This window comes from Ochotona curzoniae, unplaced genomic scaffold (genome assembly GCF_017591425.1).
Source record: "Ochotona curzoniae isolate NIBS_2020 unplaced genomic scaffold, NIBS_Ocur_1.0 contig_883, whole genome shotgun sequence".
NCBI lineage: Eukaryota > Metazoa > Chordata > Mammalia > Lagomorpha > Ochotonidae > Ochotona > Ochotona curzoniae.
In genome coordinates this window covers 40,481,478-40,508,079 of record NW_024466599.1, presented here as the reverse complement: position 1 = coordinate 40,508,079, position 26,602 = coordinate 40,481,478, and the positions used below count along the sequence as shown (strand labels likewise).

The following is a 26,602-nucleotide window of genomic DNA, read 5'->3' as shown; positions in this document are numbered from 1 at the left end:
TCCCTTAGCCTAAATGAAAGGTGGCTCTTGGCTGGGCCTCTGTGGCCCCTTTGTCATAGGATGCTTTTTCTCCCATTTTGCTCCCACCAGCTGAGATGTGGATTGGGACACTCGCTGTGGCTGCAGACTACTCATCATCCTTCCAGTTTAAATCCATACACCACTACCATTCCTCAATGTTCTACTAAAGATCTCCAGGTTGTTTCCTCTCTTTGCTTAAACACCTAGGTGACTGGGCTCATTGTCCTCCAAGCTCTGTACCACAGTCTCTGCTGCGATTCTTGCTCATTTCATTACTGGCTTTGAGGATCCTTCCAATTCCTTAGCCACTCAATTTCTGCAACTTTTCCCTTCCAATGCCCTTAACACCTCATCATAGCTACCCATGACTGGATTACCGCTTAATCTAGTCATTACTAACATCTCTACCACGTCCATATCCAATTGTAAGCATCTTGCTCTGTAACCGTCAACTTCTAACTCTGCAAAGCCCTCTCCAGACCCCAGAAATTTACTTCACCCACTGGTGCTCACAACCCTGCTTATCCTGCTCCCTGTAGGCCCTGTGCCCTCACTTGATATTCTATTCCATTTAAATTCCATGGTCTATCATGGCTCTCCTTTGCCTTCTCTTTCCTCACTGTAACTGCCTGGAACAATCCAACCTACTAAATTCTACCATCTGTCTACCTTCTCCACTCAGGATGCTGAACACGTAGAGGTGGAAAAAGTCCAACTCTACTACGTTCCTAGGCCTTCTCTTAAAATTCATAACCACGAATCTCAAGTGAGTCCTTCGGTGCTGCGCGGCATCCTGCTACATTTCCTGCTACAATCGGTTCCCAAGCAGACAATTTCTCCTGGACTCCCACCTTGCTCTTAGATAATGGAATAAGACACAATGCATGAGGATCTTGGATCTGCACACAGCACCATGCCTCTCCTTCGTGCCAGTGCGCTCCCCTTCTCTGCGCCTTCCCTTCATTTACAATCCAAACTAGAGCCAACTCTGTCTTAAACACAAGGTATGTGTGTGTGGTGGGTGGGGCACTTTTAAAAGTTCATGGAAAATGTGTACTATGAAAAAAGAACTTTTTGCACTAAAAACAAACTTTTGAAAAAAGATTTTATTTTATTATTATTTCTTTTTTGGAAAGTCAGATATACAGAGAGGAGGGGAGACAGGGAGGAAGCACTTCCGTCCGATGATTCACTCCCAAGTGACCACAGTGGCTGGAGCTGAGCCGATTTGACGCCAGGTGCCTGGAGTCCCTTCTGGGTCTCCCACACGGATGCAGGGCCCCAAGGCTTTGGGCCATCCTCGACTGCTTTCTCAGGCCACAAGTAGGGAACTGGGTGGGCTGCCGGGATTAGAATTGCTGCCCACCCAGCACATGGAAGGCAAGGACTTTAGCCACTAGGCTACCATGCTGGGCCCCTAAAAACAAACTTTTAAGTCCATTTTTCCAAAGTTCTTGGGAAATGCACAGCCAATCCCACTAAGCTTCTTCCCTGGGGCTCAGTCCACTGGAGACCTCTACTTTGTGATTCTCTGCTTGGATGTCTAATAGGTATCGCAAACCAACATGCACAGGATTGGGGTCCTCTTTCCCAGTCCCTTTCTCACACACCCAGAGTTCGCCTCTGGCCACCTTCACAGACACTGCCTGGATCCTTGCAGTCACCGCCTTCCACGGAGATCATCGCAGTAGCCTTTGGATTGGCCTTCCCTCTTCCATAGTGGCCCACTTGTCCCAGAAACCCGACAGGTGAGATCATGACACTCTCCACCAACGATCCTCCAGGAGTTTTCTGTATTACACTAAGTCAAAGCCACATCCTATTGGCCCACATCCTATGTGGCCCACATCCTATTCTTGTCCTTTGCATTTGTTGTGCTTCGGTCCCCAGGGCCAAAGTTTCACTGCCCTCCACGCTAAGCACCTGCCTTCCTCGGGGCCTGTGCCTTTGGTGGTTTCTTGTCCTTAAAATCCTATTTCTTACCCTTGTCTCCACACACCAACTAGGCTGTTTGCTCATTCCCTTATTTTATCCAGGGGTCTGCCGGGGTCCTTCTCCCAGAGAATACGTCCCATCCCTTCTTTACGCTGCGGCACTCTGCATCTCTTAGAAATCTCACCAGCCGGATTTCCTGGAACTGCATGTTTGCCCTGGAGGATTAAGAACTCCATAAAAGCAGGAAAATGGTGTTTGATGTTCACCATAGTATGTATCCCTAGAGCCTAATATAGTCCTTGACACATAATACAGTGTGAGGGAAATGGTTAAATACACAGCACAACATAAAGGCTTAAAAAATTATTTGTAGCTAATCAAATCCCTGTTTTTATGTTTATTTTTAAAAGTGCTCGATAGTCATTTGCTTCTGAACCACACAGCTTAATTAGGATAGTTGTGAAGGTTCTCTTTTCATTAACAGGAAAATTGAATGAAAACCTCAGCTTGCACAAGCACACCCATCAATAATCCCATCATTACGCTCCCCAGTGCGTGTTCCCTGAACTCCTAGGAGTTAGTCACGAAGATCTGATAGCATTTGTTTAGATTGTTGCATACAAACAATTCCAGAGAACCACCATCCAATTTATTCCAGAAAAACCAAGGGCTTCCAGGATGTGTAATTTTCCAAACTGTGTCCCGGGCAGTCCTCCGGCTCATCTCCACAGGAAATGGCCAAGGTGAGGAGCTTATACCCGAGACACCTCTTGTGAGAACACGCTTTAACTCGCCTCCTGTGCAGCTGTGTGCTCGTCTCCCATCCTTGAGGGGATTAAGTAAACATGAAAAGGGGAAGTTTGCATTACTTAGGTTAGTGCCATAAACTTATTTCCAAAAGCTGCCCCCACCCCTCTCTGTTCACTACGGCCCCTGCTGGCGTTCTGGTCTGCGGCTTCTCCTTCCAGTCTGACTCCTGAGCACACAGGCGCCTCAGCGCTGGGGTGTGTGTGGGGTGGGGGACTCAAGAGAGGAGGAAGGCTGGGAGCACAGAAGCCCCCTCTGGCAGTGACAGCCCCTCCGGCCAGCGCCAACTGCACCGACTGTTACTAGGATGTCCGGGTCGTCCAGCTGCATGGCCCCATGCCAGCTGCTTCCTATCTACACCGTATTTACGTTACTGAGGCATGTCATCCCGCCCAGAACCAAAATGACAATGAACTCTACCAGCAGAAAGGTACAAGGAGCAAAGCTCCCTTCCCACCTTCCCTCCCCCACTTTCTGGAAAGAATCAAACAACATCTGCTTAAAACAGATGCATGGGTGGGGTGAGGCGACGAAGCAGGAAGGGCAGGGCAAGTTCGTTGTTTAAATGTGTACAAGCAAAATGCTGCTGGTATGTCTCAGAAAACAATTCCAAGACATGCTAAACACTGTCAAAAATAACAAACCGGGATCATGTTAAAAAGGCTTCTGAAATCATAAACTGCTGCCCCAGTGGGGAGGCCCTGGTAAAACTCCTGACAAGGACCCACACACCAGTTCCACAGAGCTGCAGGAGCTGAACTGGAGCCGAGCGCGTCCCATCAGTGTCATCACAGTTGGAGTCTGACTACTTGCCATTCCAACAGGACCATATTCTCTAGGCCTGCCATCGGTGAAACTGGCTGGAGTGGGGGAATCTTCCATTTTTAATGAATTTCTTGAAGGAAAAAAAACTGTGTTTTAGAGCCCACTGTGTTCCTGAGACGGCATTATGAACAGATGAGACAGGTAGCAGGCAATGGCCAGACAGGAAGGCAAAAAGAACGATTTCAAAGCAGCAAGCACTTCTAAACAGAAAGTCTAACTCTCAGTTTAAGCTTTCTCTATGTTTCAAGCAGGCTGGGGGTGGGTGTTGACCTAATGATGAACATACTGATTGGGATGTGTCTCCTTCTGGAGTGGGGGGTTCAAGTCTGAGTCCTGGTTCCACGTTCAGCTTTCTGCTGGGCACCACACCCCGGGAGGCAGCAAGGAATGGCTCAAGTGCTTAGGTTTGTTTTGGTTCCGGCCACCCACATGGGAGACTCAAGAATTGAATTCCTGGCTTTGGCCTGGCCCACCCCCAGCTGTTGTGGGGCATCTGGGGCAGTGAACCAATGCAAGGAAGCATTTTCTTTGTCTCTGCCTCTCAGATAAATACATTAAAATGAAGCAAAAGGAAACAGAAAGTAGTTGGCCTCACCTGGGCTGAAAGTAAACAAGGGACTGTAGGAAGCAGTGACAGACAGCACCATGTCACCCGAGGGACAAGTTTCTCAGGCACGGAATTCTGACCTGCTCATTAAAGGAAGAATCATTTTTCTGAGTTTGTTTCTTCCTTTGTAGAATGAAGAAAGAAATGGACCTTGTTCTTTAAAAGCAGTAATGGGGCAGGTGTTTGGCACAGCAGGTAAAACCCACCTGGGTTCCAGTCCTGGCTGGGAGCAGCAGGTGGTGGCTCCAGTGATTCAGTCCCCAAGGTCACCATGCGAGAGACTCCAGAATGAGTTTTGTGCCTTTGCCCTGGCCCAGCCCTAGCTGTTGCAGAATGAACCAGTGGATGTAAAATCTGTCTCTCCAATAATAAATGAAGATAGATAGAGTGATCAATCAATCAAATGCCAAAGTTAGAGAGGTTTGAGCCCTTGTAGCCTCAGACTACAAACACAGGTTCTCTGCACACCAGCTTCCCAGTCTCTGAGGAGTGGGTTTCCAAAACACCTGCCCTTCTCAGCTCCCCAGAATGAAGGGGCAGAGAAAAACTCGCGGGCTCTTGACATCTGAACATCTGAAACAGACCTCTGGTGACTACAGGTGGAAGTCAAGCTTACAAAGGGCAGCTCTGCAGGTACAATGTGCGCCCACACCTGCAGTGGAGAATTCTGCCTGCCATCTGGGAGGAGGTTTCTCCCCTTCCCCTGGGGTGTCTTTTAGGGATGGAGACTGAGACCTTTACATCTGCAATAAATACTTCACCCCCTGCATCTCACTTCCAAGGGCCCTTCTCTGATTTTACAGTTCTTTAATCACTGCATTAGGCTAAACATGGGACTCACTTCCTCCCCTCTTCCCCGCTTTAGCAGACCCAGAGAGGGATCAGGTGAGATTCCAGCTTCTCTAACCCAATTCCCAAACGCCAGTTGAACGAAACACAACACTGCCCTCTTGGAAAGCCAGGCACAGCACCTCGTTCTAATCACATACAGCCTTGCCCGATTTTCCTTGTGCCCATAATTAACACAGCCTCTGTGATTTCATCAAACCTTGTATGCGTGAAATATATGTGAATATGAAATACATTTATAGGCCCGGCGATCATAACAATCAATGAAGATTTCAGCAGTTAAATGTGTATGTAGAGAAAGGCCCAGTGTGGGAGCCTAGTGGCTAAAGTCCTCGCCTTGCACGTGCCCGGGATCCCATATGGGCACCAGTTCTAATCCCGGCAGCCCTGCTTCCCATTCAGCTCCCTGCTTGTGGCCTGGGAAAGCAGTCAAGGACGGCCCAAAGCCTTGGAACCCTGCACCCGTGTGGGAGAGACCTGGAGGAAGTTGCTGGCTCCTGAATTCGGATGAGCTCAGTTCCGACCATTGCGGCCCCTTGTGGAGTGAATCAATAGACGGAAAATCTTCCTCTCTGTCTCTCCTCCTCTCAGTATTTCTGACTTGCCAAAACAAAGAAACAAACAAAAATTCAAACAATGTGTAGTGAAGCTAAAGATGCTAGTTACTTTCTCTTGGATTTGATGGAACTCTTGGGGGTACTTGTTTTAACAATCAAATATTTAAGAATTTTTCAATGCATCGTCCAGGATTTAGGAATGTATTTTGAACTTCTTGGGCAAGATGACTGATCTAATCTGAAGTTTTCAGCCCAGTCCCTAAGAGGCAGAGCATCAGCTCTGCATGCTTAATGCGGCAGGAAAGGTGGCCTCTGCATTGACTACCAAAATGTGCACCACACATGTGGCTGGGCGGGCCGCTACAGAAACCATCTAAGGAAAGCCCACAGGGTCTCCTGCTAGGCTTGACTGCAAAGACACCAGATGTGGAGGCACGAGCTCTCACAGTACTAGGAAGAAAGGTTCCGAGCAGTAAACATTGGCTGCCAAGAAGACTGGTTTGCATGACTTCTGAGTCCGGGAAGTACAAAAGTAGGCTAAGACCCCTTGGGAAAAAGGCTGCCCCGCAGTTGTTTAACATCAGTGAAATCAGCCTTGCCTCCTCCCTGTATATGTTGATTAAACAATCGGTGACCTTGAACAGGTACTGAACTCACCGGTGCCGGGCAAGATGCTGGCAAACAGATTTACCAACAGAAGAAAGCAGGCTCATCAATCTTCATGGAACCCAGCTCGCCTGAGACACCTCACGAGGGTCTCCCCGCTCCCCCAGAGGATCACAACCCAGGGTGGCTATGTTTTAGGTATTTATTTTAATGGTATGGAATGAGTTCAGGAGCGGAACCATGGTGTGATACAACGAAAGCTAAAAGATGTGTGTACATGTTGCGGCAGGGTGGTGTTGGGTCCTTGCTTTACAGTGACTGGTGAGCTTACCCTCATCCGTGAATCATTGAGGCTAAAACCCAAGCATCCTACTCAAACGGTAGCGCCTCAAACCGTGGTTATGGTGGTGGTGGTGGTGGTGGTGTGGTGTGTGTGTGTACAGGTTTTTTTCTTCACGGTGTTTAGCTCAGATGCTATCTATGCACAAAGCCACTAGAAAATGTTTTTGAGATTCCCCATCCCGGTCCCCTGCCACCACCCTGTAGCACTGTACCAGCGGGCTCTGTAAAGCCATTTAATCCCCCATGTCCCAGCTCCAGCCCGAGAGGGGGTGGTGGGGACATGCCCATCCTCACATGCCTCTGATAAGCCAGCATCTTTATTGTTGATGCTACCTAGCTACACAGAAACATATAAATAAATCTACTCACCCACACACTACGCTCTAGTGCACACATCAGAAGGGGCCATTTTCTCTCCTATCATGAAAGACACTACTAGCATATTTAAAATGATTGATTATTAAATGTAGTAACTTACTAATCATTCTTCAGAACCAATCCTAAGAAGTCAAGAGTATTATTAGACATGAGCCTCTAGTATTTTTATTTTCCTGTTCAAATTTTACTACAAAAATATTATGCTTATAGGCTAGTGGTTTCTGATTCAAATTACAGAGCTTGCTTAGCATATAGTTTTGATTCAAAATGCTTTGTATATCTCTTCCATATTTTCCTTTAAATCTCATCTTATTGTACACACATTTCCAATCTCCATACTCAATTCGCATACTCAACATCCCCAAATAACTTATTTGTAATCAGAATTTAAAAAACCATTTGATAACTGCAATGTTAGGTTGATTGTGATACTTCTGGTTGTTGTCTACCTAGACAAGATGAACCACTAATTAATTTTACATGATTTCTTCATGCCTGGGATGTTCTGATGGCTTCACATTTGGGCTCCTCTGATGTGAAGTTAAGAAATGAATTTATGTTTGCTCCATGGTGTCTGTGTGTGTGTGTGTGTGTGTGTGTGTGTGTGTGTGTGTGTGCATATGCACATACTAGCTTAAATGGTTCTCTTTCCAAATCTGGGCCGGGATCAAGAGGTCCTCCAGGGCCTGCCGTTTCCATCTGTAGAACTAATCCCATCCAGGAAGAGTCCCCCGTGCGGGATTAGATTCCCTAGCAAATGCCTCTGCTGACAAACAATGCTCCTCCCCAGATGGCCTGTGACGGCCCACTGATGACTTGCAGGGTGCTGGGGATTCTGTCACCTATAATAATCAACATCTTTTGATTTTACTTAAGATATCAAAAATGTCTCCAGGATGGAGTTATAGGGTGCCTTTTGTGTGTGTGTGTGTGTGTTTTAAATAACAGAACCTTTCCTGCACACATTTAAATTCAGCAACCACAAGCATCTTGAACATGCTTTCCACAACAACGACGGATCACTTAATACCTGGGACACAACAGAGGTAAAGCCAGTAGCCTATGGTGCAAATGTCCAGCCCAAAACCATCACCCCAGGGCTGTTTGTTACACCAGCAATGAAGTGTTCACTGATGTCCATTTTACTTCAGCACCTGAAGGAGCTGTGTCTAAGGCAGATTCCTTCTTCCCCCTTTTCCTAAGTGGCTCTCCGGCTTTTCTGTTACAGATACCTCTTAAGAGGAGTAATGTACCCCAACAGACAGAAAAACCTGGCTGACCACTGCAGCTCAAACCTGGAGAGGTGGAACCTGAAAGGCCTGACAGCTGGCTGGGCAGTGGGGGCAGGGAGTGTGGGGTACCGCCACATTCAGAAAAGTAATCCCTCCTTCCTGCGATCCACTCTTTGCTCTCCTCCCTACCCAGAGCAGACCTTCTTACCCTGAAGGCCAGGGGAACTGGAGACTCCTGGCCATTTGCCTCTGAGATCCATGGGAGGCTTCCTGCTCCTCTCCAGTGTGTGCCTCTCATCAGCCAAATCACCTTAACAGAGGCTCTGGAATGCACTGCCAAGTGTTTCTGAGTTTTGAAATACTGACTCCAGGACATTAAACTTACGCCCTTTCACCGGCAGCCACAACAGCAAATCCTTAGATTTCAAAGTAAATAAGACAGTCTAAACATGGAAAAAATTTATGCCTCCACAGAATTCAAAAGTTTTTAAAAATCAGTTTTTCAGGGAAAGATTTCCCTTTTAAAGGTTTGGCACCAAATGAGCCACTGCAGTGATGCCAGAGCCCACCTGCTATAGATAGCCCCGAAGGAAGAAGCGAGATAAATACAGAGGGGTGTGTGTGCGCCTGTGTGTGTATCTGTTATTATAATATTCAATCTATCACAGCATGACATACAGCATCTCTAAATGTTAACTTGCATATTTCAAATTCAGTGAAAACACTGACAAGACTATAGGAAGAATTGATGGTAACTTTTTTTTAAACATTCAAAAAAGTTGTCTACAGCAGATGGTTCAGAGTTTTTGTCAAAAAAAAAAAAAAAACTTTGACATGAGTGAAAATTACCTTAAAAGCTGAAATTGATTTTACTGAAGCCAAAGAGGAATGAATGCATATCTCCCAGGCTGTTGTGATGTGTTCTGAATGGGCTGGGTCTCAGGGAGATTACGAGGTGCAGAGCGGGCAGAAGGGAGTCCTCAGGGGTGAAGGGCCAAAGTCTGAATCGAGGCTTATGATCTGGCTTTTATGGCCTGTCTGCTCTGCTGGGCCGGAGTTCAGTGGAGTTCATAATTAATCAAGATCAAAGGATTGCCAACTTAAAACAAACAAAAGAACCCACCCCCGAAGAGCCCTTTCTTCTTTTACTTTTCATTCTGAAAGCAATAATTTTCTTTAACTTTCCCTCTGTTTTACACACCCTTCCAAAAATGGTATTTACGATCGACATTTAAACCCCAAAGGCCAGCTAATGGAAATGTGGGATTACTAAACAAAATTAACTCTCACCACATTAAAGCATACATGTAATAGAAAAATTGGTACTTCAAAACACACACGGCAAAGGGAGTTGTTTAAAGTTAATAATCTCCAGTTCAGGGTTTTAAATTGTAGCCTTGAACTTCCGTGCCTGATTTTCTCAGAATATTTTTGCTTGCTTTCTCCTTCTTAGAGAAAACAACATACGAATCCAGAGGCTGGGATGTTTACAGAGAAATGCAGATGGCTTCAACTCTGAAACGCAGTGAAAGAAAAACGCCAACCACCGTGGAGTCCTGGATGGCGACAGCTGGATGGTAAGAGGTGTGTGACACAGCAGTAGCAGCAAGTGGCCCGTCCCTGGGCACGAGGGGTGGGCATGTGAGTCCTTGACCATACCCTCCCTTCAACTTTCATGGCCACTGGAAACTCTCCTTAATGAGAGAGGATTTGGGGTGCTACCTTCCATGCAGCGCTCAGCACCAGATCTCCATGGGGCTGACCGCTCCTGAGGTCCCGCACACAGTACTTGTGCTGTGGCCAACACCTCCACCCCCCCCCAAGAGAGCAAGCTATGGTCAAGAGGTACTCCGCAAACACCAAATTCCAACCTGCAAATGCCTTTGCAAGCAAGTCCTTAGCCAAGTCTATTCTCAAAGGAGGTGCTCACTTCATGGCAGGTGTGGAAGGGGAAGCCATGGGTCACAGGCTAGCCGTTGACCATCCCAGAATCTCACTACTGATATTCCTGAACTCGGATGTCCATTCAGGAAACAAGAGTTCCTTTAGCTCCTTTTGTCTGGAATTCAGCAGGCTAGAAAAGTGACGAGAGGACGAAAGCAGGCAGGCGCACGCAAGCCATTTGTTCTTTTCTTCCCAAGGGGAAGCAGGAACAGAGGTGGACCTGAAGATTTGGCTAAGGTCTTTAATGATGATGGATAGAGTCACAATAACATTCTGTTACTGAACCCAGGAGTCCAGGACTCCATCCAGCTCTCCACAGCAGTGGCAGGAGCCCAAGCACTCGCACCTTCATCACTTGTCTCCCGTGGTTGGATGGGAAGTGGAACAGGCAGGACCTGTTCCCGCCTTGCTTGCTCTAAGTCACTGATGTTGGTGTTTACGATACAGTCTTGGTAACCCACTCTTTTTTTAAGGATCTTGTTGTGGTGACAGAAGTCCCCATAGCTGAGCTAAGTGCTCTGGAGGATCTAAGTCATTCTTATTGGTCTCTGGAATACATTTTCTGGATGAGCAACTGATGACGATAGGAGTTATAGGAAAAAGAAGGTGTTATCACTACTAATGCAGCTGCATACAAATGGTGAAGCTTGGAGCAGGCGTAGTAGCATAGCACACTCAACCTCCACTCTGTGGCACTGGCACCTCCATGGGCACTGGTTCCTGTCACAGCTGCTTCACTTCTGATCCAGCTCCCTGGCTCGAATGGGTCAACTCCTTAGACCCCTGCACCTACCCACCCACATGGGAGACTTGGAATAAGCTTTGCACTCCTGATCTTTGGAGCAGCTCAGCTATAGCAGCCACTTGAGGAGCAAACCAGAGGATAAGGAGATCTTTCTGTCTCGCCCCCTCTCTCTAATTTTTTCAAGTAAATGAGAAAAAAATAATGGTGTGTGTGTGTGGTGGGGGTGAAGCCCTATCCATGTCAGGAATGGGCACCCTAGCATTTACACCAACACACCTCTTGCTGAATCTCATTTTCTTCGCAGGTAAAATGAAGGGCAAGGTGCCACATGATTTTTGAGGTTCCTGTTTAAATGGCCTGAGGTCTTTCTAGCAGTGCCAGAGTGCTCAGCAAACCGAAGCTACTACAATATCCTACAAAAGCAGACCCAAAGACCTCTTTTTATTTTCCGGCCACAAAGGAGTTCAGAAGTATGCAGGCCAACTACCTGGGAAACTTGTCCAGGGTCTTAGTGTATCAATTTAAAAATAGTTTCTCGGGCCCGGCGCGGTGGCACAAGTGGTTAAGGTCCTCGCCTTGCACGCCCGGGATCCCATATGGGCGCCGGTTCTAATCCCGGCAGCCCCGCTTCCCTTCCAGCTCCCTGCCTGTGGCCTGGGAAAGCAGTCGAGGACAGCCCAAAGCTTTGGGAACCTGCACCCACGTGGGAGACCCGGAAGAGGCTCCTGGCTTCGGATCGGCATAGAATCGGCCCGTTGCGCTCACTTGGGGAGTGAATCATTGGACGGAAGATCTTCCTCTCTGTCTCTCCTCTCTGTATATCCGCCTTTCCAATGAAAAAAATAATAAAAATAAATCTTTAAAAAAAAAAATAGTTTCTCATTTGTAGCCCAACATGCTTGATTTAAAAAGACCTTCAGGTAAAGATCAAGGCTTAGGGAAACACTAGAAGCCTTTTTTCCAAGTCTTGTCATCTTTTTTTTTTTAAGATTTATTTTTATTGTAAAGTCAGTTATACAGAGAGCAGAGACAGAGAGGAAGAGCCTCATCCAATGAGTCACTCCCCAAGTGGCTACAATGGCTGAAGCTCTTCCAAAACCAGCAGCCCGAAGCCTCTTCTGAGTCTCCTACATGGGTAAAGGGTCCCAAGGCTTTGGGCCATCCTTGACTGCTTTCCCAGGCCACAGGCAGGGAGCTGGATGGGAAGTGAGGCCGCCGGGGTTAGAACCAGCATCCATACGGGATCCTGGAGCATTCAAGACAAGGAGTTCAACTGACAGGCTACTGCACTGGGCCCAAGTCTTGTAATCTTAACAATTAGTGGGACCCTGGCTTTGCACTACCTGGGCATCAGCAGCACACAGGCCTCAACCAAGCATGAGCAAATGTTAAGTCACACAGCCACTGGTAGCATCCAGAAGGCTACTTTGGAAGCAGGACAGCAAGAGGCCGTCTCGACTTCTCCAGGGGAGATGGAGACTGATGGGCTGCAGTTTGGGCAGCCAGATGCAATCACACTATCACCATGGAGCCAGACCTTGACAGCCTCATCACTGCAGAGGAACAACCTCCGGTTCACTCTTGTGCCACCTCCCAACCCCTGGTGGCACCCGGCATCTGCTGCCCTGCACCCAGCCATCTCTGGTTCTAACTCGGTATATGGAAGCTCTGGGTAAACAGAAAAGCCAAGATAAAATTCAAGTGAAACATCCTGAATGAAGATGCTGCTCCTTGTGTGTTCGGACACAGAATTTCTCTCAAAGTCCAATGCCAGTCAATGGCTAAAAGGCAAATCACTTCACTCCCATTCTGACTATAGATTATTCACAATGAGCTAAGAGTGGGAAGAATCTAAATATATTCATGCACAATGGAATCTTAGGTAAGCTTCAGAAAGGATGTCCCGCTGCCTTTATGGCATGCAAGGAGCTGGAGGACAGGGTGCTAAGAAGTCATTCACACACAAGCACTGCATGCCTCATTCCACTGATGTATTTAAAAGTGACTTGGTGGGGGTCAAGAGAACAGAAAGCAGAATTGTGGCCGCCAGGGGTAGGAGGAGGGGCAAGGGAGAGTTACTGCTGAGTGGGGAGAGTTTCAGTTATACAAGATGAAAAGCAGCTAATGATCTGTTGCACAACCACATGCTCGGAATTCACTCTAAGAGTTAAGACAAATTGTGTTATACATTTTTTTACAACAAAGACGCTCTGAGAAACAATGGGCCACTTGAATTAGGTATACTAAGGGACCATATATCCAGGTATTTTAAGTTTAGCTAAGAAACATTTCTTAAGAAGAACAACCCTTTCCCTTGATTTTAAAAATAACATTATATTCACTGGGAAAATCACATACATCAGATTTATCCCGTAAGAAATATTATTCTAGGGGCCAGTGCTATGGCATAGTAAATAAAGCCGCTGGCCACGCTGGCATCCCATTATGGGTACTGGTTCATATCCCAGCTACTCTGCTTCCTAACCAGCTTCCTGCAAATGAGCCAGGGAAAGCAGAAGGTGACCCCTGCACCCAAAGTGGGGGATTTGGAAGAAGTTCCTGGCTTTGGCCTGTCTCTTCTCCTCTCTCTGTCACTCTTGATTATGAAAAAAGTCAATCTTTTTCTAAGAAAGGAACTATTGCTGTATACTATGAAACAATGAACAAATCTGTTAAGACTATCTTAAGATGAAAGAGAAGGACTGTGCAATTCCAACATGATTTTATTTATCTTGTTTATCTGTTTATTTTATTTGAAAGGCAGAGAAACAGAGGAAGATTTGCCACTCAATGGGTTCACTCCCCAAATGGCCAAAATGGCCAAGGCTGGGCGGTAAAGTCAGGCACTTAGAACTCAATCCAGGTTTCCCATGGGAGTGGCAGGGGTCCAATACTTTAACCACCACCTGCTGTCTCCTAGTGTGAGCTTTAGCAGAAAGCTGGGAGTACAAGTTCAGCCAGGACTTAAAGCCCCAGGGTTGGGGGCTACCCGAAAACAAAGTCCTAAATGCTACATTGAATACCACTCTCCCCAAATACAAAGGTTGCCTTTACTTTGTTCCACGGGACACAACACAAATCACAAATATAAAACACCTGAGCTTCATTTGATATTAGGTTTGAGATAAAAATGGCCTTTCTTACTAAATCATTTCGAAACCAGAAGAGAAGAAAGCTAAGCAGAAGAGATTCCTTGTTAATGCTAATAAATTCCCCTAACCCTAGGGCAGTTTCACTCTAGTGATTACCATGTTTACGATACAAGTGACAATTCCTGAAAAACAGTGCATTTCTTCTGTTCTAACCCCTGAGTTTTACTGTTGCTTTACCCACCCGCCTCCCCGCCCCAGAGAGATTGAGAGAGAGAGACTTTTTTTTTTTTTTTGGAAAGATTCACAGAGAGATGGAGAAAGATCTTCCACGTGCTAGCTCACACCCCAAATGGTTGTTTTTTAATGTCTGCATTAAAAACAGAGGCTGAAGTTGCAGGAACCTGGTTAGTTGGCCATCACCACTCCTTCCTAGGGGCTATATTAGCCAGAAGTGGAGTCAGTCGCTGCAGACAGGACCTGAACCCGGGTACTCTGCAAATGCTGGCCGGAAGGCCCTGTCCGCAGTTTAATACACACCCAGATGCATACCACCACAAGGATTTTCTAACAATTCCACTTCTTCTACACGGGGAGTTAGTAGGGTTTTTATTGTTGTTTTTGGTTAAGACATTATTCAAAGCAGAAAAAGGGGTTGCATTTGGGAGAAATTCCTACGAGATTTTGCACGCTGTAGTTCTCCAGTGGTGTAATCAAAACACATGCCCACCCATGGAAACGAATTTCGCCCTCACCCTTCCCAACTAGCGTGTGTGATGCATTTTGTCTAGTCAGAATGCAAGGGTGGGTCCCTTGAGGGCCAGAGTGAGGCAAGGCGGCCCAGCCTCCCAGAGGATGATTCCAGGAAGATGGTTCAAAGGAAAACCACACACACACACATCAAACCCAATGTGGATATCCCCGGCCTGAAAAGGTATTACAACTGCACAAGCTAAAAATGAAATTCTGAAGTCCTCAGTGGGACTGAGACCTGGAAAGAAATCTCCCTGCAAGGGTTCCTCATATACTCAACTCTAGGCCAGTGATGCGGGTCGTCCCGGAGCTGCCACCAGCATGTGTCACAAAGGTCCCACCCTGCCTCCGAAACATTCGCCTTCTCTGTGGTGATTGTTAGTCATAAGGAAATGGTGGTGATTAAGAATCCAACTGGGAACGCACATGGCTTCCATAATTGTTCTACACACAGCCCTGAAGACCATATGGGCAGTCAGTGCAACAAGCTGTCTGCAAACTTAAACCTGGAAGGATGCATGGGCTGATAAAAGGTTTGTTAAGAGGATGGTCATCCATTTGTTCATGTCGCCTTAGAGGTGGGTGTGTATTTGCTCAGAAAGCTTTTTGACACCTGTCTCTTGGCTTTTGAGAGCCATATTGGAAAGTTATCATTTTCATATAATAAGATTTACTTTTGAGTATTATTAATCCCACCTACTATGTAGGCAGAACTCCAATTCCATCCTATGGGAGTGACAGTCATGGCCATTACTCATTGGCTCAACAAACGTGGGGTTGGCACTGGTTAAAGTCCCTCCCGGCTGCTCCATTTTTGATCCAGCTCCCTACTGATGCATCTGGGAAAATCAGCATAAAATGGCTCATGTCTTGGGCCCCTGCCACACACAAAGGAGACCTGGACAAAGTGTTGGGTCCTGGCTTCCATCTGATCCAGCCCTGGCCACTGAGACCATTTAAGGAAAATCAGTGAATGGAAGATTTCTCTTGGTCTCTCTCTCTCTCTCTAATTCTGCCTTCCCCAAAAATTCATCTTTTAAACTAAAAAAAAAAAAAATCTTTTAAAAAAGCAAATTCATTAGGTAGATCACCTCATTCATTTACATTCACAGCTCAACTATCAGTAAACTTGGAGACAGCTATTCCACTACGGGAAGGCTCCACAATCACTGGACTTCATCACCTGACTCATAAACCATCTATGTGTCCAGTGAGAGAGGACAATAGATTCCATAAACTAGTGTCTCTGCATGTAAATAAACATCTTCCAATGTTGACAGATCACCAAGTGTGACTCAATTAACCTCTTTTTTATGAAGTCATTTCTAATTCACAAATGGCTTTTGAATTATGAGGATACAATTTTAATGGATGCTAAAGTGGGGAGAGGTCTCCAAGTCTGTGAAGATTAGGAAAAACTACCTGCTCCACTAAAACACCTTGGACTCAATCCTCTTGCAGTTTTCCCCACGAGAAAGACAACAAGAAACATCTTTTGTCTGAGGTTGTCACTCAACTTGGCTCAGAAAACATGGCCACCAGAAACTATCCCATGGAACCCTGAATAAGGCAGTTCTTTCTGGATTCCCATCCAAGCGTAGTCAAAAGGAAACTGCTCAAGCACTGCTTATCACATAGCAATTAGTGGCTGTGTGTGACACCTTCTCATAAATCGATGAATGAAGAAAGCCCAGAGAGAAACCTCTCAGCAGCAGCAAGGAACCCCAGCTGCAGCGAGGACACAGGGCTGGCCGGATCACAGGAAAATACTGCCCAGCACTCTGCTCTGACACAGGCAGTGTCTCACTCAATATCCATCGATTGCTTGCAAGCTGAATGACAGCAGACCTTGGGTACTGGCCATGGCTTCCTCACATGCCTTTTCCTTCAAAAGCGAAAGAAGGAACCCAAACATCACATGATTACCCTGGACTAATGGCTGCTAATGCAGACCAGGAGAGGGACCTGGCCTGGAGGCAGAGGCAGAGGCAGGTCCAGCTCAGCGTGGCTATCATTGCCCATCTGTGACCCATGCTGCCTGTGGGTGATGCAATCAGAGCCCTGGGCTGCTCTAGAGAAGGACTAGGATAGGGCCCAGACTGTTCTCAAATACACAGACAAGAAAAACAAAACAGCTTAACAGGAAACACTCACAAATCAAGAACTTCACAAAAATGTTTGTGTGCTTCTGTCTACAATCACTTTCTTCAGGTCTGAGCAAGAAAAAAAAAAAAAAAAAGCAAAACGTCTCAATGAAATAAAAGAAAAGAGTTGTTCTGCTTTCAAGATAAAATAGAATTCACATTGTTTCTCTCGGGACTTTTGGCACAGTGAATCTCAAGTGGAGCGTGGCAGCCACTGGATGGGTGAGAGAACCCCTTTTCCTCCACACTGCAAAATAGCACTTTGTTTAAGTAAACACTTATAAAGTCGTCTTTCTTCCACAGCTTACAAATTATCCTGAGAAGGAACAAAAAAAAAAAGTGCTTTTGCTTTGAATTTGAAGTATTTATTTCATCTCACCAAATGCTGCTGTTAAATATGTACCATATATGCCTATATGCACATACACATATAAAAATAAGTACTACAGATGTGGGCAGGAAAATTCTTAGCAAAACCCCCACATGTTTCAAATAGTGTTCTTCCTCATTATTGTCCTCTACCATAATTAGCATGTTACAGCATAACAGGTGGCTTTCATTTATAGAATGCAAAATTAATGAAATTTGGAGATTGCCCTGTCTCCAAAAACAAATTGGCTATTCTAAAAAGAGTGCACCACTTAATTTACAAAACAAACAGAAACAAGCCCAACAAACTCTTCTCACAACTGGCTCTGGAAATTACAAGAATTTCTGAAAGTGTTTGGATAAATAATTTGAATGCATTTACTGGCCACTTAAATTCCATACCATCCCAAGGAAAATAGGTCATTCCTGTGGACTTCATGGAAGAGGGGAAGAGGAACAGAGACAGCCCATTTTTCTTTTCAGCCTGGAAACCCCAGATCTGTTTAGTGCTCTCTGACTGATACTGGGATTTACCACCCTGGGCTGAGCCGCTCCGCAAATGCGAACTATTGCGCTCATTTGTGGGCAGTTGTGTTACAGGCCCTGGCCCAGCCCTTCTGGACAGACGCACCAGGGGAGAATAAATAGTACTGCTATAAACTAACTACAGCATCTGTGCCTAGCAAGCGGGACTTGGAAAGTATTTTTCAAAAATATGAGGAGACACGGGGAATAGACTGTCAACACACACAGGAATGTTTAATATACTCAAATAAACAAGATATGCGCCTTAGCTGGTCGGGCATTGTTTAAATTTAGGGAGTAAAGGAAGACAAAGGGTCAGACAGGCAAAGCCTCTTCATTCTGCAGAACTATCTTCCAGATCATGTGAAAGCTATAATTAAATGTTGATACCAAAGCTCCACTATCCTTTCTCCCCGCCTAGGAAAAAGTCAATGCATACATTTAACATGAGCAAACTGTGATTTGCAAAATAATTAAATAAACATGAAAGTGCTAAATAGAGTCAATCATAGTCACTTAATAGAGCATGGGGCTTGCGTGCCTTGAAGTTAGGCATGGGGGGCGGTGTAGGGAAAAAAAGAACAAGCCTGTTATCACACACCACCTTCCTCCTGCTCACCTCTGCTTACTCATTTGTTCTTAATAAAGCTCTGAGCTACCCACCCAAAAAGCATACCACCTTTGTTGGTTGTTTCCTAGGTAGCATCATTTTTTTGGACTTCATAAAAAGGGTGGGTTAAAACCATTTCTTTTCAGTCAGGAGGATGGGTGGAGAGGAACACAGGTACATGCCGACAGGTCACGTCTGTCCCAGCACGTGGGTGCACGCATTGGGATAAATACCCGTTTTATTTGTCTCCCTTCAGAACACGGTAAAAGCAAACACCGGAGAGCATAGACAGAAGCCAAGAAGGAAAAAATAAAGCTCACATAAATGGTGAGCACGTACCTGCTGGGCGATGCCATTTCCTCTACATCGTGGAGTCCGAGGGCTGGGTATTAGCATTATTGCTACTCTAGAGCTTCCGATAAAAATGGACCGTCTCTTGCTGCCCTGAGAACCAGCTGGCTGCCTGAGAAGTGGTTTCCCCCATACACGATTCAGTCTCCTTGACAAATATACTGCATTGTACTGGATGACTCATCCGAGGGTTAGTCCGCATTTTATAGGCCTGTTGTGTCATTACTCACATTCAACATCCTGCTTCTCAAAAGTGGAAACTGGAAGCCTGACAGCTGACAGGCGCTTTTTCCAATTAAAATGTTGTTAAAAAAAATTTCCTGTAACTGATGATTATCAATCATGGATGGGAATAGGAGCTGCCCAGGAAGCCAGTGGCACTGCTCAATACTTGATGCTGGGGTTTACAGAACCACAAGCACAAATCGTGCTTCCACCCCCATCCTCCCACTGAGTAACGAACTGTTCGGGGTTGAGAGCAAGGACCCCTCTTCTGAAGCAGTAAAGCTGGCAGAGGAATGGGTCACATTGCTTCTTGTGTCACAAGGTTACCCGGTGGCAGGAGCTATTTAAAAAATACATCAAAATTTTGGTCCCTGCATTAATTTTGCTAATTTACATTAGCACTTTATTAATTTTGTTAATTACTGCATTTACAAAACGGCTAACCTTGTAGGGGTGGGGAACCCTCTGCCAAAGGCTGCTGGGATATTTATGACTTCATCAATAGGCCATAAAAAATTCTCAAAGACAGCCTGCTCTAGGTTTATTCAATCTCTATCCTCCCTGTGCCTGCAATGGGAGGGCCCATCAGATCATTTTGTGGGCTCTTGGTCGGTTGTTTGCACTTGCTTTAGAGTCAGCCTGAAACAGGTTAGGGGTGAACACAGTATCTGGCATTTGTCACGTATATTTCTGCCAAAAATCAGATAAAGGGAGAGGGTAATAAAATATAACAAACCCTTATAAATTGCTCCATCTGAATGCTGAGCATATACAAGGTAGACCATATCTCTTTTTTTGAGTATCTTTGACAAAATGTTTGTTTTTAAAAATTAAACAAAATTTCCCACAAGCAAATCACTTTGCTAGCTAGGTATGAAGCTGCCACACACGTGAGTGGTGGTGGAGGTGGGCTGCCATCCGCACAGAGCAACAAGGCAATCCCGTGAGGGGGTGGGAGCTGCACTTGACGTTGTAGCCTTCCAGCTGAAAGGTATGAGACACGTGTCCTGAGGTTACTGTGAGAGCTTGCAGCAAGTACCTGAGCAGATGCCTGCTCTACTCTCCCAGTTCAGTCCCCAGGCTTTCACCGAGGACACGGGCCCGCCTCCTGCTCCGTGTACACATTAAGGAGGACGGACTGCCTCCAGCTTCCTTTGATGGCTTTGGAAAGGTTCCACGAGGGGTTATGTAAGTCACAGCCCTAGTCCCTCGTACCAACAAATCCCTTTGTAAGGTGGCACAGTGTTTGCTTGACTCAATGCTCCAAATGAGCGCCAGTCCAATCGGGTGGAAGAGAAACAGGGCTCTGACTGGATGGCTGAGGAAATAATCCAGATGCAGCCACTCCAAGGTATATTAAATAATGCCACTGTTGCAACTTGGTCATCCCCAAAACTACCCATGTTGATGAGGTATGAAGGCACAGAGTCATCTCAGAAAACTAAACACAGAGGTCAAACCCAGGCGGCCCCTTTAGCCAACAGCCAACTCTCTTTCTCAGAGGACACCAACAGGTCACTAACAGGCTGGCTGGAAGTGGTTGGGACAAGCCCCTTACAACATCAGAGTACAACCTCCCTAACCCAGACGGATTAATGAAGCCCGCGTGTGGTCCTGAACCAGAGGCCTCTCTGGCTTTAAAAAATTCTTTCCTCATCAAGACAGCAAGTTTACAGGGCATCTCAAAACATTCCGTTATAATCCCATAATCTTTTACACACTTGCAAAATATAATTTACCTTAAAACAGCAAGCAAAAACGGAGGAAATTCATGAACTTTCACCATAATTGGAGTTTTTATAAGTATTTCAAGAAGGAAACCATAGTTCATCTTAAGAATTTCATAATTCAGGCTTCACTAATTAAAAAAACACCAAAGTAACAGCAATAATAATAATGATTGTATATACACAGAGATGGAAAATAAGGCAACTATGGTAAAATATTAACAAGTGAGGCAATGAGTGCAGAAAAATCCTTTGTTAGAAAGAAACAATTCAAAATAAACACATACTCTCAAATACAACATATACAAACCCGGACAGCTATACACACACACACACACACACACACACACACACACACACACACACACGGATTTAATAACCACCATAGCTGCTGCTATTGACGTGCCTGTCCATTAAAAAAATCTTGAACCATAAAGAAATTTGCCAAAATGTTAAGACTAGGAAATGTCTCTGGGTTAGGGATTCTCAAAGGGTGCTCTTACAATCTTATAAAAGGCTCTAGATACACACACACCCAAGACACAGACTTCAGGAAAACAACACACTATATGGTTGAGAGTACTGTTTAAGTTTGTTTAGTTTGGGGTTTCCCAGATAAGCGTGACCACAGAGTCTCCATTCCCACCACCTTTCATGTCCCTGCTGGAACTGATCAAAGAACAATGGCAAACACTGCTTGTAGGTGATGACAAAGTGGATAGTTTTTTGGGTCTTTAACTGTTCATTGTCTTTGGAAGATGCTTATGACAACAAAAGCCATCTAAAGTTAGTTTCTGTCACTATGAAGGGCCATTTCCATTTGGTTGACCTCAGGGCTTATTACCATTACTAGTCAATCCGGTCTTCTCTGAATGGCAGCCAAAGAGCCTGCATACCTGCGTGGGCAATAGCTAGACAGCTAGTGTTTCTGGTTCTGGGCAGGCCATCTCTGACCCCGCTGAACCTGGCCATTCTTGGGGCACGGGGTCTTGGAACCTGGAAACCAGTTTGGCTGTCTTCTGTCTCTGATCTCAGGCTTTCACTCATTTTCTAGCACTGGCTCTTGGGAAGGAAGAGGCAAAACGGGGCAGGAGAAGCTCGATAAAAGATGGCTCCTGGTTTCTATGGCTTTATTTTTTAAAGTCTTGTCATGTATTTGCAATAGTTTTTTCTTTTTCTTTTAAAGCAAGTATCTGGGTTCTTTGGGAGGAGAAAGCTGCTTTCTCCCCTGCCCCCAATCCTAGCAACATCAAACTCTGACAGCAGGCAGGTTAATGATGTACAGGCTATAATGTGTAGGGGTCCTGAGTGTCAGCTTGTTATGCCTTGGTGATGTCAGAGATATCTTTAAGACTGTTTCCTGATCTGTAAAAGGGGTGTATTAATACCATCAAAGACCTGCTTTGCATGGGATGTGATCATTCCCCATAAGTACAGCTAGGCGGCACTTAACAGTGTTTCTGTCAACACCAAGACAAGACTATGCTGTTGTAAGATTCACCCACTGAGAGTCTAAGTGCATCCCATAGCATGTGTGTATCCATGACACTGTGTCTTAGGTGGTGTCCCCACCCTTAAGAGACACACTGTAATTACAGCACGGGGCCTGGCCACAGATACAGCACACATCCGTTTATGCAAACAACAGTGATGAAAATGTCTCTAAGTCTCCAGATTGCAGACTCTCAGGGAAGGATGGGCAGACTGGGGCCAACACCATGCTCATCTGTTTAGATGTTGACTTTGCTTCAGAGTTTTAGCAGAGCTGAGCAGTTGTGACAGAAACCATATGGTCCCCCAAACTGAAACTAGTTTCTAGCTTAGACCTGGACAAAAAAAGCATGCCGAACCCTAATGACCAACACTTGGGCAGTTGAAGCACCAGGTCTTAGTCCTTTGGAAGTTTCGGTTGTTGGTCCCATATCTGCTAAGTGTCCTGAATCAGACCTGTGTTGTGTACGATGATTTGGTTGGAGAGCTCATGCTTTCTGCAAGACACAAATTCCTCAGCTCTTTGTTCCAAGGGAGACAGGGAGGCTGCCGGCTGGTCTTTCCGCCACCTACCCTCTCTCCTGACCTTCCCCCTTAGAAGGGCTCCTTCTTTCAGAGTCCAGTGATCCCAATTGGAGTGTGAGTCCACAGCCAGACCGCCCTTCCCCTAAGTCACATCTGTGCATGATGGAGAAACCACACATGTCCCCAGAGCAGGAAGCAGGAGGTGAAAGACGATCTCAAAGTGGCATTCAGGAAACCGAACGCACAGAGATGAAGGATGCTTCCCCACGGCTGGCTGGCTACAGGCAGGATTAATCAAGTGGCCCAGGACCTTCAGAGCTTCGCAGTGAGGCTGTGCGGTCACCACTGACAAGAGCCCAGTTAGGAGGAGACTAGGGGTCAAGTTAGAAAAATGAAGGACACAGCCCTGCATCCAGTCGTGCTCACATTTTCTTTGGCAGCAAAGCTTGTTTATTTGGGGAAATGAATCCACAGCATTAATGAAAAATGCAGGTGATGGGACTCCCGGGACAGGGCCCTGGGAGGGAAAATCTGAACAAAAGAAACTATTCTAACAGCCTTCCAGTTACGTTCTCCTGAAGGAAAAAAAAAAAAAAAACCTTAGCTAGTTGTTTGGGTTGAGATTAAAATTGGGGGTATACTTTTTAGTATCTTTCTGGGGCTCATTTGTTCCCTTCTTGGAACATATCAGCTCTTTTGAGAAGTCAATCCGGTAAGAAATGTCTGCTAAAGATTCATGTCAATGAGCAAGGGCTGGTGAAGGAAGGGAGAGAGCGAGGCAGGGGAATCCTGCTGTTCCTTACATGGAGTGGGTCTGGGGGTGATTTCAGAGCCCTTGTGTTCAGAGACAAACGTTGCTTCTCAGTCCTGCTTCTTACAATGCACTTGGTTGGCATGAGGGAGTAAGCCAAGGAACACTGCAAAGCTCCTGGTTAATTTGGGGATGTTCAGCTTGGCCAGAGCCAGAGGACCTGCACTGATGGAATACATGTGGGCCGTGATGCTAAGCAGATGTGTCTTCGTTTTTAAAATAAGAGGCCCAGGGGTGTGAGGAGGGCCTTTCTCTGCATTTGGTTCAGGTTTACTTAGGAAAAGGCTGAAAAGAACTCTTCACCTGTGTGGGGTGCTCTATACGGTGGTATCATTGCACCCACAAATTTTGTGCCTGGCCTGTGCGGAAGAAAAGCACAGAGGGGCTGAACTAATAGGCAGGACCTGAATGTCTGCAGCATAGCCTGTTATACAAGCAGGACAGGCCTGATGAGAGGAAGAAGGAATATATTAGGACTATGAGAAAGTGACTGTGGGAGGTGATGGGAAGAGCCAAGGGCTTAATGAGCAAGCAAAAGGGAACGATCAGAGCGTCCAGAGTGCTGGCTCCATGGCCAAGTGTCTAAGACAGCTTTCCCCTTGGAGCATGCAGAAGGAGCATTGCCAATCAGGGCAAGGCTTGGCTTCCCCAGGGCCCTGGCCTGGGAAGAGAAACCAAACCTCAATCTGGAATCTTAAATTCAAGGGATTGGCTCCAAACTCAAGGGCTGACCATTTAATAATTTAAGCATCCGCTAGGTGGAATACTGAGATATGTCCTTGAAATCTGCTCAAGGTTGGATGGTTTACTCCTTACAGTACACTTGTATCAAAATGGTGATTGCACATATTGGACGTGCTGGACCCCAATCCGCTACCTCAGCCCTCTCTGATGTCTTCTCTCCCTCCAAGCCACATTTAGGCCTGGTGCTGTTGAGAGGTTCTAATTCCAGGAATGGCCTTCAGGAAACTGGCCACACAACACAATGCTTGCCACAAAGACTTAGGGAAGACAATGGTGGCCACAGGGAAGCCATCTCTGGACACCAGATAGCTACGGAGAGTCAGCGACAGCCGTGGAAAACTCTTTCCAGAGCTCCCAGCAACACTCTTCAGTCATTCACAGAATCAGAAATCCTGCAGCTTCATTCTGTGCAGAGGCAGCAAAATCATCACCTGTGCCTGCTTCTCTCTGTGCAGCTCCGCAGGGGGCAAATACTAAATTTATGCTTTTCACACTTACAGACCTTAGATATTAGCCAAACAGTCAGAAAAATACCTTATGATTATAAAACAGACCTTACACAGGCGGTTCTAGTCCAACCTCACTTAGCAGACGAGGCAGCTCAAGTAAGTGATCAAGAGTAGGAGCCAGAACTGGGCCCCAAAAACCAAATCCATGGTTCCTCACCAAGAACAAGCGCCCTGGCTACGACAAGAATCACCCCTAAATTTGTCTCAATATTAACATTTGTTTTCCACAAGCCATCAGAGATGATTCCAGAACAAGAAAAGGAGATGACTAGATCTGGGCTATTTACCTGGACTAGAATTTGCAGGCACCAGGTTAAAGCAATCCTCAGGAGGGAAAGTTACTCAATACTTTGTAAGTTCTTTTTGGCTTTGCCATAAACGTTTTAGCTCTATCAGAATTTTTTTTTTCTTTTAAATAGGACAATGAACTGGAGAAGAACTCGCTGGTCAACAGATTGGGAAACTATCAGATAAAGCTGACAGATCACCGATTTCAGCGCCAGCTTGCCCCATGTCTGCTTGGCACTTTCATTAGGAAGGATGTGCCTGGAGAACATCCACCTGGTTTCAAGACTCCCTTCCTCTCAGGAATCCCCAGAAGTGGGCACAGTAACACTTGCTGGGAGAGGGGCTGGATCCAGTGAAGACACTGATTCTGTGTGGCTGTTCTGACAAGTGCCTTCAGGGCACTTTGGTTAACTGTGTGGTTAACGTTCCAGATTCAACAGTACAGACTCAGAAAGGCAACAGAGACCAGAGCCTACAGAGAGCAGAGGCCCTTCCTCTGAATGATCACATACTCGGGAGTCGGCTGAGATTGGGGGAGCCCTGTCCATGTGTCCCCTGGCACCTGAATCTTGCAATCCCTGATGTGACATCAGCATCTGCTGTCGCAGTACCCCTTCCAAGGGGCCGCTAAACGCTGGCCAAGGACTTTACCTGGTGCCCCAGTACAGACACTTGGGGAAAACGAGGCGAAGATCAGACAGGTTTCATGTGGCTACAGCCATGTGGGACTTTTACTTTGCCTCCAGCTCTATTCCAAACAAGGGTAGAGGCCGGTCCCGGAACAAACCCCTTATGAGCAGAACCCAGCCCAGCACAGTACTCGCTGCAGCACTGATGGAGCGTAGGAAAGGGCAGAAGGAGGCAGGCCTCTCTTCACTTCACTGCCACTTTGAAAGACAGCTCTTAAGTCCCATTAAGTAAGTATCAGATGGCTAAGAAGGAACAGTAGTGGGGATGGACAATGAATGTGGGCTCCACCTACTTTCTGGACTCAAAACCAAATGCTAAGGCACAAACTGGAACCAAATAGAAAGGGTGCATTTGTGGCAGAGCCAAGAATAGATCCAGAATGTCCTTGAATTTCATCTTGCAGAAAGGAGGCTTTTAGGCAAGGTTTCCTCCCACATGTCCTTTGTTTCAAGCCTCCCTAGAGATCCCTTCTACCCCCTCTTTCTCCACTCAGAAGGGATGAAAGAGCTGCATGGTTTCATTTGTTTGTTTCCTGTGCACCCTGGAGGAGCTGTCCCTGATGTTAAGAATGGGCTGTGTGTGAAGAGCAAGTCCCAACATCTGAGCATTCCAAAGCTACCAGGGTGGGACCACAGCAGCTCAAAGGGATTTTGCTACCACTCAGGAGAAGCTGGAAGGAAACACACACACACACACACACACCCTATAGCATGGAGGAGCACAGTGGAGAAGCCAAAGAAAGATTGTGAGGAGATGAGTGGGAAAGGCAATTACATGCCAGCCCAGGCTGCCACCCTGCCTTTCCCATGCCCTGCATTCAGCTTCAGCTCTTTCGGCATGTAAAAAGGGAAAAGCTTGTGGACTCCAGAACACAACCAAATGTGTATCGTTGCTGCTGATGCC

General features: G+C 46.1%; 1 protein-coding gene across 2 annotated transcripts in view; it reads right to left on the bottom strand.

The window, feature by feature from the left end:
• The window catches only part of SPRED2 (sprouty related EVH1 domain containing 2), a 117,444-nt gene that overhangs the window by 35,585 nt on the left and 55,257 nt on the right, over positions 1–26,602 (bottom strand). The window contains exon 1 of one of the 2 annotated variants that reach the window (XM_040993313.1): positions 18,678–18,738. The exons of the other annotated variant lie outside the window; for it this stretch is intronic. Within the exon in view, the coding sequence (XP_040849247.1) occupies positions 18,678–18,694 (17 nt within the window). The 5' untranslated portion in view covers positions 18,695–18,738. Of the gene's footprint in view, positions 1–18,677; positions 18,739–26,602 lie in introns of those variants that run through there. 2 annotated transcript variants of the gene reach the window in all.